General features: G+C 43.2%; 1 protein-coding gene across 1 annotated transcript in view; it reads left to right on the top strand.

The window, feature by feature from the left end:
* The window catches only part of GNAO1 (G protein subunit alpha o1), a 204,675-nt gene that overhangs the window by 121,159 nt on the left and 70,208 nt on the right, over window positions 1–13,308 (top strand). Inside the window, exon 3 of the mRNA XM_014523006.2 lies at window positions 10,103–10,263. Coding sequence (XP_014378492.1) covers window positions 10,103–10,263 — 161 coding nt within the window. The remainder of the gene's footprint in view (window positions 1–10,102; window positions 10,264–13,308) is intronic.

A 13,308-nucleotide genomic window follows, 5' to 3' on the forward strand; every position in this document is an offset into this window, starting at 1 on the left:
GTAGATACTTCTTAAGGACACGATCACTGTACTTAAAACAATGGCTTCTTTGTCTTATCTTGTTCCTTGCTGTAGCTGATTTTACAGCACACAGACACAGATTCACTTGATGCATTTTACTCAGAAAATGGTTAACACAGTTAAAATGATTACTTAACATAAGCAAAGGCTTAGCTATCATTCTGCCTTGTGGTCAGCAACATTGCTAGGCCACAGGTCATGCCTTGTATTTAGCTGTAAGGCTAATAATTCTTAATAATCTAAATTATTGTTAACCTAACAGTATGCTATCAGAAAACTATTTTATTTCAGGGTAATAACAAACATGCCCACCACACTCTCCAACCTGGCTCAATGTGCTGTGGTCCTGGATGCACATTCAAATGTGGCACCTGGGAGCAATAAACTTTGGTGCAATATGCACCATTGTTTATTGATTTGCATTAATTGTGTGTGCAGATGTGCCCACAAAGCATTTTAGGGCATATGAATGTAATTCTTTTCTGGGCAGAAATATTATATACATATAAGACCTATTCCAATTCCCATAACAATCAATGCAAAGATTCCTTCAGAACATATCCATAATGGAGCCTGTTGGGAGGTTTTATGTTGTTAGGAGATTGAGATCTTTCTCCTAGTTGAAATTATTTCTGTCAGAGTAAAATATGTCACTAATATTGCACATTGTAGGTAAAAAATAGGTTAAGGGGAGTTCACGTCATGAGCCTTTCTTCTTCCTAGGCTACCTCTGATTAAGCCATTTTATTCCTAGAGCAGCTAGGCTGCTGTTCTCCACTCCACCCTTTTCTAACCACTATCAGGCTTAGTTGCCAAGTACTCAGAAAGAAGCTAGTTAGATGTGTGAATGACAGAACAAACAAAATAGTTACTCCAGTATTACTAATTACTGACAGTGCAGTCCCCACGAACTGTCAGACATAGAGGACTAGTAAACAGACAAAAGTCATAACAACTGGCTTCATTGTTGGTTTTCTGAGCAAAATCAGAGGCATCAACTTTCCCCTTTTGTCCTTTCTGCAACTGTAATAAGGATGGGTTGAAGAGAGAAGAAGCTTATATTACCTCTTTTGTGCTGCTTGTCCCATAGGAAGGAAAATTAAGGGACTTTAATCTCCTGGGCCATGAATCTGGCATCTTTCACCATTTCACTTCACATTTAAGAAAATACAGGATGAAATTTTGCATTTTTCAAACCTGCTCACCTCCCCCAACAAAAAGCAGTTGCAGCAATCTCCAAGGAGCAGCAAAAAGAAGCCAGGAGGTCTGGTGAGCTGAGCAGACTGTCAGGAGAGCATTGACCAGTTCCCTTTCCTTCTGCCCTTGGCTCAGTGATGGAGCAGCTGGGAGACGGTTCTTTCAGAGAATAGGGGAAAAAAATGCTACACCAATCTGTGCTCCAACAGTCCCATGGGTGCTCATCATATATTTTTAGCTCCTGAGGAAAATACCACCATGATATTTATTAAATACAGCCCCAGTGGGATGGGAGCTGCTTTGAGTTTTTTGTCTTGTTTTATTTAATTGCTTGCCTCAGTGCAGATGAGCATGGCGGGAGGCTTAAATCCCATCACCTCAGGAAAAGCTGGAGAACCAGGCCTGGGGGTGGCGTGAGAAGAAAAGTCAATCAGACAGTATTTAAAAATCTACCTGCTGGGCTCAGAGGGGGCTGGAGCTGTGAAGGTCATTCACAGTTTGAGCCACATCCTAGCGAGTGAGAAAAGAAGGGGGTGCCTTCCTTCTTGGATCATTAATTGCTTGTTAAGTTAGCTAACAAATGTAGATATTGATGGATGGCCCCATGCCCTTTTGGCAGAGGGCTTTTTTAGAAAAAAAAATTGCTTGCTACTTCTGTACCAATTTAAACTAAGATTCTTTGGAAGCAGCAGTTCACGCAGGAAAGTATGAACTATTTTTATACCTTTTTATTTTGCTACCTGCAGCTCCTACTTCAATACACATTACTAAAAGCTGGGAAGGACTGGGTCTTGGGCCCTGTTTTGATGGACTGTGGTATTTTAAATGTGGTTTGACATCACAGTTATGACTTACACCTGGGAGGTATCTGTCATGTAGAATCATAGAATAGTAGAATTGGAAGGGACCTCATGAAGTCATTTAGTCCATCCCCCTGTTCAAAGCGGTATCATTCTTGACTAAATCACCCCAGCCAAGTCCGTCTAACCTGCTCTTAAAAACTTTCAAGAATGGAGAAGCTACAGTCTCTCTGTGTCATCATCAGGTTTTTCCTTATCAGCAAGTTCTTCCTAATATTCAGTCCAAATTTTGGAAGGATGTAGAAGGATCTCAGATCATGTTTCAAACTGATAGAAAAGAATCAGAATCACTTTGTGCCTACTTCTGAAATGCCTGCACCCCTGGTATTGAAACATGGCAGCTGATTGAAAACACTCAACAGCACTGAACAACATTTAAGGGTAGAATATTATGCCCCATTGAAGCAACTAGAAAGCTAGGTTAGTTAGACATAATATAATCTAATTACCCAAGTTGGAGTTTGGTTAGTGACAAGTGGTAGCATCCTTCCTCTGGGAGTTTTCTGGGAACCCTTAAAGATCAGAGGTAGCCAGGACTTTATACGTTGTATCACTTGTACTACTTACTAATGGGACACTGAGGAAAATAAGGATCAGCTGATCACTAGTATCACTTGTATAGCCATTATACTTCCTCTTCTAAGCATCATCCATGCATGAGTCATGAGATCTAACAAAATCACCATCCAGGATGGACTGGCTATTAGTAGGTTTTGTATTAGTTAGTATGTGTGAAGACAGGGGGAGAATTACATACTCTCCATGCTGCAGGAAAATAACACTGATGATTTATGAATATTCACTGGAATCAAGACCTCCTGGGTAGAAATACAAAACAACTACTGAAATGAACTGAATTTGCAAGAGTCTCCATTTGTTCTGCCATTGGGATGTAAGCCATCAACACTGTTTTTGGAATTGGTGGAGATGGTCCACAGAGATAGAAATGTTTCCAGACACCAAATACACATTTTATATAACTTGGGAGAAAGACCTCATTCATAAAGTCCTTAATTCATAAAGAATTCAACCCATTACATTGTATGTATTGATGTCTCCAGAAAGTCTTTATGTGCTGAAGATGTCAACTGCTGAAGACATTAACACCATTCTTTGAATGCTAAACTCTTCGATAACTTACATCTTCAGAACATTATCTTCATGTACTGAGGTTTTCAGCAGTTTGAGTGTTGAGTTCATTAAGTCTTGCAATGATGATTTTCAGGAACGGCTCAGCATTACAGAGCACTATGGAAGCACTTTGATCCTGTGAGATCTCTAGGAGACATCAGAATCTTACTAATGAACCATACTTGTAGAGCCTGCCAAAGACTGTCCTTTCCCTCTCCACACTTGTAATCCGAGTAGTTTTGCCAAGTCCTTACATAGATATGATAAGTCAATATAACTCTTCCCCACCTCCCCCTCCCCCACCCCCATCTCTACAGATGCGCAAGGGATGGGGAAGATCCTGGGGTTCTCAATCTTTTCAGACTTGAGGTACTCCACCTTTGACCCTAGATATCACTCCAAATGTTGTGAATTGAGCAGGATGCCATTTCAAAAATGAATATATTTATTACAGTGCTTACAGCCTTGCAGAGGAGCCAGGTAGTCAGGGCAGAACAACAACCAGGCAAGGACAAGCATGAGCCTACACTTATCTCCTCATATCTTGCAACACCCTTATAAGATCTCACAGCACCCCAGGTTCCCCTGGTTGCAAATCTCTGCTATAGATGCAGGATAAAGCAGAATCTTAACCTTTATGTACTAAGGTCACATACTGAAGAGCAATGGAAGAAGTAACTAGGAAGCTGGTGGGAGGCAGCTGGAGGCAGATTGACCATACTCAAAAAGTGGCTATCATTTCCTCTGGCCACCTTAAATATCAAAATTGCATTTTTATCATCAGGAACAGAATTGTATAAGATTGTTTTTGGCAATGTCATCTCTGTCACGGGTGATGTAATGACCGATAATAATACTTTGTACTATTCTTCTATGTTGGAATGACCGTAACAGTTAGTATATGACAGGGGCCCCTGTGCATTCCTTCAATACAAATCATAATAATAATGCTGAGGTAATTTGTAGCTCCATTGCTAGTAAGTACTGCTTGAGGCTTGCGTGAAGTATTTGTTTGCAGAGTCCGTAGGATATTAGCATGCATTATTGACACTTACCTGTCAGCACTAATTTAAAAGCTGCACAGAACTTCACAAGAGGAGGAAAAAATGCAGTTTCCCTTCTGGAACTGCAATTGCTATATAGTGAGGTATCGAGTGCTCTTTTCTTCCTTTGCATCCTCAATTTGAACTAGTGATAGAAACAGTAAGAAATCTTAATCCATTTTGGTGTAGAGGTAGCGGGAAATGGGAACATCAAAGCATACACTCAGTTCTATCCTTCTTCCAATGCTGCCAAGGCTCAAAACTTCATTTCTGTTGTCATGTCTATAGGAGAGTCAAACAGGTTTGAGCCCCATTACCACTTAGATGATGCCAGCACAACTGCCAAAGAACCCCCACTACACACAAGACTCAGCAGGGTTATAAATGCAGCCATGCATTCCTTGAGAGGCTTTTCCTTCATTCAGCTGTACCTGCATAGTTTACCCTGCAGAACTTGCACTGTAAACCTGGTAGATGTGAGGGTAGCAAATGAGACAAAGGCAGAATTTGGAATTTCTTGACTTCAATGGATTAAATCAGGCAATATTTGTACACAGAGGCTGCATCCAGACAAGCAGCAGTGTGCAGATTGCGATACAAAAGATCTCTTTGTGGTGGCACAAACTGCATGCAGTGAACATTGAAATCTACTCCATGCTGCAAATTTGCAGTGTGGGGACAAAATTTGCTCCTGGGATTTCCAGAAAGAAAGTGGCATGAAGAAAGTGGAAAGAAGGTGGCATGGCGCACACTACAATAGTGTGTGCACCAGAACAAATTGAGACTTGGTCCTCCAGGGAGACTCTCTGGCTGCCAGCTAGGGCATCTTTACTATTTCATTTGTGCCCCAGCTGCTCTAAATGCCGGGAGCCAGGAGGAGCTCGGAAAAGGCAGTTTGCCGGAACGAGGACAATTTGTTCTTCAACACAGAGCATGTGCAGGGGCGTGCGCTGCAGCTCAAAGTAGCACCATAAATTTGAGGCGCTATTATTTTTGCTGCTGCAAGTGCATGCCCCTGCTCATCTGGATGTAGCTAGTGAAAGGAATTCCATGGAAGTTTCAGGGACAGATTTGGATTCAGAGGGCTTAAATTTTCCTGGCATGTATTTATCTTTCTGAAGTCAATAGTTTTTCTGAGGATCTTCCCCCTCACCTGCTAATAGGCAAGCTACCCTGAGGACTCCATGCTTTCCCCTGCTATCTTGCCACTCCTACCAATTTTCTGTAGTAACTTGCCTCACTTTATCACTGACTGCAAGGTGCCTTATCTTGTTATCCTTCCCCACCAACTGCCACAGATGCTGCTGTCTGATGCTCAATTAATGCAGCAGCTCTGACAGGAATAACCAAATACAAGTTGATGCACTGGAGCAGGGGCGGGCAATTATTTTGGGCAGAGGGCCGCTTACCGAGTTTAGGCAAGCTGTCGAGGGTCACATAGGTAGCCCTGCCCCTTGACAGGTGCCCCACCCCCTGGTCTCCATCTTGTGACCAGAAGTCCCAACCCCTAACCCCTGACCTTTGCTGCCAGAAGTCCCTCCCCTTGCCCCCAGAAGTACTTATTTCAGCAAGGGGTTTTGCCATCTCAGAATCAAGAAAACACCAAGTTATATTCTAAAAGAAAACACAACATTCATTAATTTGATTTCAAAAAATATTTTTGTCCTGATTTACATGTGTTTGTGTAGTGTTCATAGAGGTGATTGCACAGTAGCTTAAATAAAGCCTTATTCTTGTATGTTGTGGGGGTGGGTATAAATTTGTGGGGGCTGTGGGTGTGTGGGTATGTGGGGCAGGGCATGGATGTGTCTGTGGGGGTGGATAGGTGTGGGGGGGTGAGGGAGCATGTGAATATGTGGAGTGTGGGTGGGTATGGGGTTTGTGGGGGATGTGTGTGAAGGGAGGGTGACTGGCATGTGTGAGGGGGTGGGGGGTGGGGGTCTGCATGTATGAAAATGCAAGGGGAGTTGTGGGTACATGTTTATGGTGGGGTATGCGTGTGGGACTCATCCTATGAACACACCCTCTGCCCCTGCCTACACACACATGCACACCCTCTGCCTACACACACACACAAACACACACACACATGCACCCTCTGCTCCTGCCTACGCACATACACCCCTCTGGCTCCTGATCCCAGGGTACCAGTACGGACCACGCTCCCCAGTCTGGCAATGCAGCCCGGGGCCACATGGTGCTGGAGCAGTGCAGGGACAGGAAGGCAGGGAAGTGGCTGCAGGTGGAGCAGGGCTGGGCTGCTCAGTCCTGCCGGCTCTCCCTGGATCCTGTTGCCCCTGGGTCCCTGGGTCCTGTTGCCCCTGGCTTCTGTCATCTTTAATAGGAAGCCAGGAGCAAATAAATATTAATCTACTAAATTTTTTAGGAGCCCTGCAAGCCGGATACAATGGCCTGTTAGGCTGGATCTGGCCCATGGGCCATATTTTGCCCACGCCTGTACTGAAACCTTTCCCTGGGACAAACCTAACCACTTGAGACAGCATGTTACAATCCAAGGTAACTCATGAGGTACACCAAGGCCAGAGACCACATTGAGAAATTAATTGTAAAATCATTATGAACCGCTTTCTCAGCAATCCCACACTGTATGAGCTCTCACAAGAGTGGAAGAGAGTCTGCAGTGTTTGTGTTTCAGTACAGAAGCATTCAGGAATCTAGACAACAAAAGAAAAATGTCCCAAAATGTCTTTCAGCTGAACAAGGGCAAGTAGTTTTCAGCACAGTGGACTGAAACTTGACCCATTCACATTTATCCCATGATGCAAAAGCCAAGCAGAAAGCCTATTAACCACTTAAATATCTCTTTTGCCTTGTTTGAGTGATGCCTTATTCTGATTGCCTGTTCAGGAGTAAAATGCATGTAAGATTCACTTGTTCATCCCAAATCATCCACATAAAGCTGCATGACTGAAACAGATGTTTTCTAAATGCAGAAAATTCCTCTCAGTGCCAAACTTTAAGAGAATAGAGATGTAACCACAGTAGAGAACTCATGTGGTCCACTGGGAGACTGTATTCACTAGTTCTGCTTCCAGAGAGAAGCTGAACTAGAGAAGCTTCTCTCTGGAATCTGAGAAGCTGAATCTGAGAAGCTTCAGATTCTAGGCTTTACTTGCTAACCCAGCCTACACAAATAGAACATTCTGCTGAAGTGAATGAAAATACTCCATATTTGCTCTAGTGTAAATGAGACCCAATTCTGGCTAAATTCCCTAGTGACTTTAATACCCAGCATCATTAGCATTCAGTCCTTGTAAGACACTCAGAACTGTGGCAGGTAGAAGGACTATGATAGGGTAGGGTTGAGAAGTACTGGCAAAGCCAGCCAACTGGAACAGAGGCTAGATAACAGTGGCAGGTGAACTTATATATCAATCCATAATTAAGCCAGGAGCTGCTGATGGAGAGTGAAGTGCATTGGCAGTAGTTTCCAAGATTTTTACTGCATGCAGGACTCTAGCAAGGATTGCTACCCTCTCACTTTCGAGAACACAAATTTCCTTCTAATCATTTTTCTTTAGAAAATGAAAAAAGAAATTTACCTGTTATTACATGAACAGAGACAAATCCATGAAACTGGATAATGGGGAACCCCTGCTGGAATTAGTGTATGAGCAAGGGACTGCAAATTGACAAATAGGGATCTTGGAACCATGCAGTTTTTTTGTTCTCTTCCTCTTTTTCATGTTCAACTCAGCTAGCATCAATTAACTTTTATTCATACTTCTAGGAAAATATTGTCCATGATGAGCTGCCAACCATCCCTGTATAGCACACAATAGCCATAACAAAACAAGTGGTACGGGAACCTTCTCTTTCTTTTATAGTCAGTCATATGGGGTGCTTCTCCTCTAAGCGAAATCCAACAGTATGCAGCAGTTCCCAAACAACAGGTCACAAGCCCAAATGGATTCTTGGCACCTGAAGAGTGAGGCCCACTGAAATTCAGTTATAGTGGTTGGATCATTGAAAGTGGTGTGTGTGGCCATTGAAAAAGATGGGGAACTGCTGCCCTATGGACTGCTCAGCAAACAGATTCCAGTTTGTGGAGCCAAGTGAAGAGTATCTTATATATTAACATACCCCCTGACAGCCTCACTAGAAACATCCTGACTCCACCAGATCCTAGTACTCTGTTGCAGCTTTGTATTTACCAGGGCTGTGTGAAGCTTCGGTCCCCAATTCAATTCAATTTTCAATGTAGAAAAAACATTTAAAGCTGTGTCTATATCTGAATCGCTGATTCTCTGAATCAGCATTGAATCTTCAGATTCAGATTTGGCCAAATCGAATCAGGGACAGAGATTTGAATCAACAAATCGAATCACTGTCCCTGATTTGGGCTGAATCCAAATCCGAATCGAATAGGGCCCGCTTCGCACACCCCTAGTATTTACTTTTTTGGTGGTGCTGGATAAAATGTGTTAGAGAGTGCTTCTGAATTGCAGTGTTTGTCCAGGGGACAATTATGTTCGTCTCTGTATGTTTCTAGCCTTCAGCACCTCTGAAGATACTGCCAAATACAATGTTAGCTGCTGTAGTGGTCACATTTGTTGCCTGAGGACTAGATATAGGCCAAAATAGTCAGTGGAGGGCAATGACCTCCAGTTGCTGCTGACCTAGGTTGGATTTGAACAGGTGAGCTAGCTGAGAAAAGCTCTAAAATCCCTGTAAAAATCCCCTATATCTTGTCTTCACCATTTCATGCTGTATAAAGTCTGTCTTAATGCTGGATCTTCTGGCAGATGAGAAGGTTGTTGTCAATTAGTGAACTGACGTCAGTCTGCACCTGCGGTTTAGAAGCATGCAGCTGATTGAGTTTGACAGTGAGCCTAGCCAGTTTCAGGGCACTCTAGGTAGGAGATGTTGGTTCAGCAATCTTTTTGAACGGTGCAGTTGGCAGAGAGATCAGATCAGACATTTGAGCAGGGATGTACAAACCTACACAATCAAAGGGGCAAAAATACAAGTTAATGAAGAACTATAGTTGTTGTGTCCTCTTCTTGTTGTAAACTAATGATTACAGGCACTTGTTATAGAATACAAGCTAAGATACCCTGGACAGCTTTAGAAAAAAGAACAGCAGCATTATGCACTGGACACAAGCAGAAACAAGTGAACAAGGGCTTTCTTAGGGAAGTGGTTTCCAATCTACTTGGCATACAGCAGACTAACATCTCAGCTGCCATACCCAGTGCAACCATGGGAGTGGGGCAGAATCTTGCATGACTCCGAAATGTTGTCTTATGAAGTCCGGTGTGAGTAAAAGCATTCACTTTGGTGATCTCCTGTTACCTGTCCCCCATTCATCTGATATGATACCAGATATCATCTGAACACCGAAGTCCAGACAGTAGGCTCAGAAGCAGAGCCAGGGAAATAATAGACTGTTGGTTCTGTGGCTGAACAGAATAACTTGGGGCACAAGGCTGGTTTAGGAAGACAGAAGACAAGTACATTTTCAGTTGTTTGGTGGGAAAAAAAGGAGAAAAAATCAAGTGTTGGTCACCTAAATCGAATTATTCTGTTTTCAGGTCCTCTAACCCTATGTTTACCGCTTCTTTTTTAATTTAGGTGAAATGCAAAATGTAAAATGCCATTTTGAAATAAAAAGCAAAAATATTTTTGTTTCAAAGATGCTGAAATGAAGCATTTCAGCCTTGCTGACATGGAATTGTTTATTTATTTAGAACACCTGAGAAAAAACATTTCAATATTTGGAAAATGAATGTAGTTTTTTACCAGATGAATTTATGAACTATCTTGAATTCTCAGGAAGAGAACAATTCTCTGCTTCCAAATATGACCAGTTGCTTCTTTCCCTTCTAGGCTGATGCTAAGATGGTCTGTGACGTGGTAAGTCGGATGGAGGACACAGAGCCCTTCTCTCCAGAGCTGTTGTCAGCTATGATGAGACTCTGGGCAGATTCTGGAATCCAGGAATGCTTCAACCGGTCCCGAGAATATCAGCTTAATGACTCTGCCCAATAGTAAGTATCCCATTGTGTAGTTTCATATATCAAGAGGAAGGAAAACACTGGATTTGGACATATTAAGAAGTGGCATTTAAGATACTTTATAATGTATAAAAGTGCCATTTAAAGATTAGGATGAGCACTTTGTTCAAAGCTACTGAAAGTTAAAGTATCTTGCAGAACTTATACAGATTTAATTCTGACCCATCAGAAGCCAACCTCTTTGCTACAGTAAGTCTCCCCAAGATGTGATCTAGATACTGTAAAATGACTGACACCAAGTAGGTTTCTACAAATCTAGGTACAGTAAGCAAACTGGATCCATTCATGTGATCAATAGATCACAAACATCTCTGTTTGATTACCTAATAGATAATAGGATAATTTGTATACCTGCTTACTATGGCAAATTGTAACATAATTTAGTTGTCAGTGTTCACCTTCCTAGCAGAGCTTGCATATTATACTGATAGGCATTTCAGAAATTCAGAGAGAGACAGATGCAGAGATTATAGCAAAGAGCATGTTAACTCTGTTTTTGCAGTGGTAGTCTTATCTTTATATTATTATTATTATTATTATTATTATTATTATCATCTCCAAATCTGAATCAAATCAGAGGACCCTTTAATCTCTCCAAATCGATTCATAACCCTCCGAATTGATTTGGACATAGACACAGCTTTAAGAGTTTTTTCTACATACCTGTAGGTAACAGGGGGCTCTGAATGCTGCAGTGCTGGGGCAGATGCAACATTCCACAGAAGCATGGGGGGCTCCCCAGTGTGTTCAGCAGCAGACCCAGTAGTGGACCAGAAGCACTTCCTGGTCCACCAGGGAGCATGCAGGAGGGCCCCCCATGCCGCCTTTGGCTCAGCGACTGGTGCCTCCTGGGTCTGGGGTTTCCCTGCAGTCAATCATTGAGCTGAAGGGGCATGGGGGGGGCCCCCAGCACACTCCCTGGCAGCCCCGGAAGTGGACCAGAAGTACTTCCGGTCCACTTCCAGGTTTGCTGCTGAGCACACTGAGAGCCGCCCATGTTCCTGTGGGATGCAGCATCTGACCCAGCATCACAGCGATCGTGAGCCTCACTGCTACCTCAAGGTATGTAGAAAAAAACGTTTAAAGCTGTGCCTGTGTCTGAATCACTGATTCACCAAATCAGCATTGAATCTTCAGATTCAGATTCAGCCAAATCAAATCAGGGACAGTGATCCAAAACAAAGGATCGAATTTCTGTCCCTGATTTGGGCCTAATCCGAATCCAAATCGAATAGGGTCTATTTCACACAGCCCTAATTAGTAGTACTACTTCTCATTTAGTCAGTTGATACTACACCACTAGTAGTACTAATAGTACAGTGCTACGCCACTAGTATTACTGTTTCTCATTTAGTTGGTCGGTACTACACCACTACATGCACTTCAAGAATGAAAAGGCAGGTGGGCCACAGTTATTAAACTATCACCCAAACCAGCACAAATCTGAGCCTGTTTTAAATCATTTGCAGTATAAATGATTTGCTATGACATTGTACTTGGGGCCAGTGTACATCATCTTAACTTGAGGTCCACCCAAATTTACATCCCTAGCTATACCACTAATATGTATCAATCATCAGAAGAAAGTAGTCCTAAAGGCCTTCATTCTTTCTACTTTTTTGTCATGGCTGCAGCCACTTTGGCTAGAGAAAATTTGTCTGGCCTCTCCCTTAAAATCCAGAATGTGATTTTTGTTGTGGCTGCAGAGTTATTTCCCTGAATTCAATACTATTCTTAGTTTAACCATCTAACCTAATGAAGTCCTTAACATTTTCAGATCTGCTGATGTTTAGGAGCCTCAGGTGGTTCAGTCACCATCAGCAGAAACCATATCACAGGGTAAGGACACTGACTCCCCAATACAGCCCTAGGCCCTGGTACATTGCACCAGATGGTAACACACGTGATATCTCAGTTGGAACTTATTAACGCCGAAAGAGTCCCCTTTTAGGGGTATATTTTTTCATTTAAACCTTGAACACTTCTATTCCTGTTGTTGATAACAGATTTCAATCACCAATCACTGCAGAAATCATTTTCTTTTAAGGATAACTCTAAATCAGGTCAGAACTCTCCCAGAGTTGACAGATAAGAACCAGCCTGCACCCCTAGAGAGATGAGAGCACTTTTAGTTTGGGCCCATCTTTGTTTTAAATGTTTACCCTGATATCTTTTAGCAAAGTAAACTTTACATACTGTAATAAACCTCCTATGCCAGGTTGGCCCACAGCACTTGGTAAAACAATGAATTATAGTCCGATAGTACAATGAATATAGTAATATGCAAGTATAGCAGCATGGTACTTTTTGGGGGCTGCCACCCCAGCACCTGGTTCTCCCCTCTGTAGTTCAGTCCATCTGCTGGCTCCCCCATCCCAGCCCTACCTCCAATCTCTTGTCTGCCATGCCTTTGATGTCATTCTGTTTGTTGCTAAGGGAAGCAGTCCCTGTGGCCAGGAGTAAGCTCAAAGGTCACCTAGCTTGTCCAGCCAAGCCAGCTCCCCTACTGGGGCCTGTGCTCTCCCTCTGGTAGTTCCCCTTTAAAGGAGTGTTCCCATAGGCTTCGAAGCACTTGTCAGAGCCACAGCTGTGACAGCTGAGGCCCCCTTTTCCTCTCAGCTGTACTCAGCCTTGGTCTCCTGTTTAAGACCTCAGTTCCCAGGTACTGGCCCCGCCTTGGCGGCACCCCCTCCTACAGCTCCAATCTCACCACACCAGTCTCCACCTCTCTAGTTTAGAACTAGCTTCTAGCCCTCCTTGTTCATGGCCTCCTCCACCCCTGTAGCTGCAATCTGGTCCTCCAGTATCACGTTCAAACAAAACAAAACCACAAGAAAGCTGCATTACAAAAACAAATAGTGTCCCTTCTTGGGGTAAATGTTGCCTACAGGCCCTACCTCCATAAGAGCCATCTCACTTCATCTCCCCTGGGTGGCTTGGGTGCCAGCCTGTCCACCCCCAGCAGCTCCTCGCTCCCAGCAGCTCCTCTCCCTGCCACAGGCAGGGGCAGGCCCCCCC

Source organism: Alligator sinensis, unplaced genomic scaffold (assembly GCF_000455745.1).
Source record: "Alligator sinensis unplaced genomic scaffold, ASM45574v1 scaffold260_1, whole genome shotgun sequence".
Lineage (NCBI taxonomy): Eukaryota > Metazoa > Chordata > Crocodylia > Alligatoridae > Alligator > Alligator sinensis.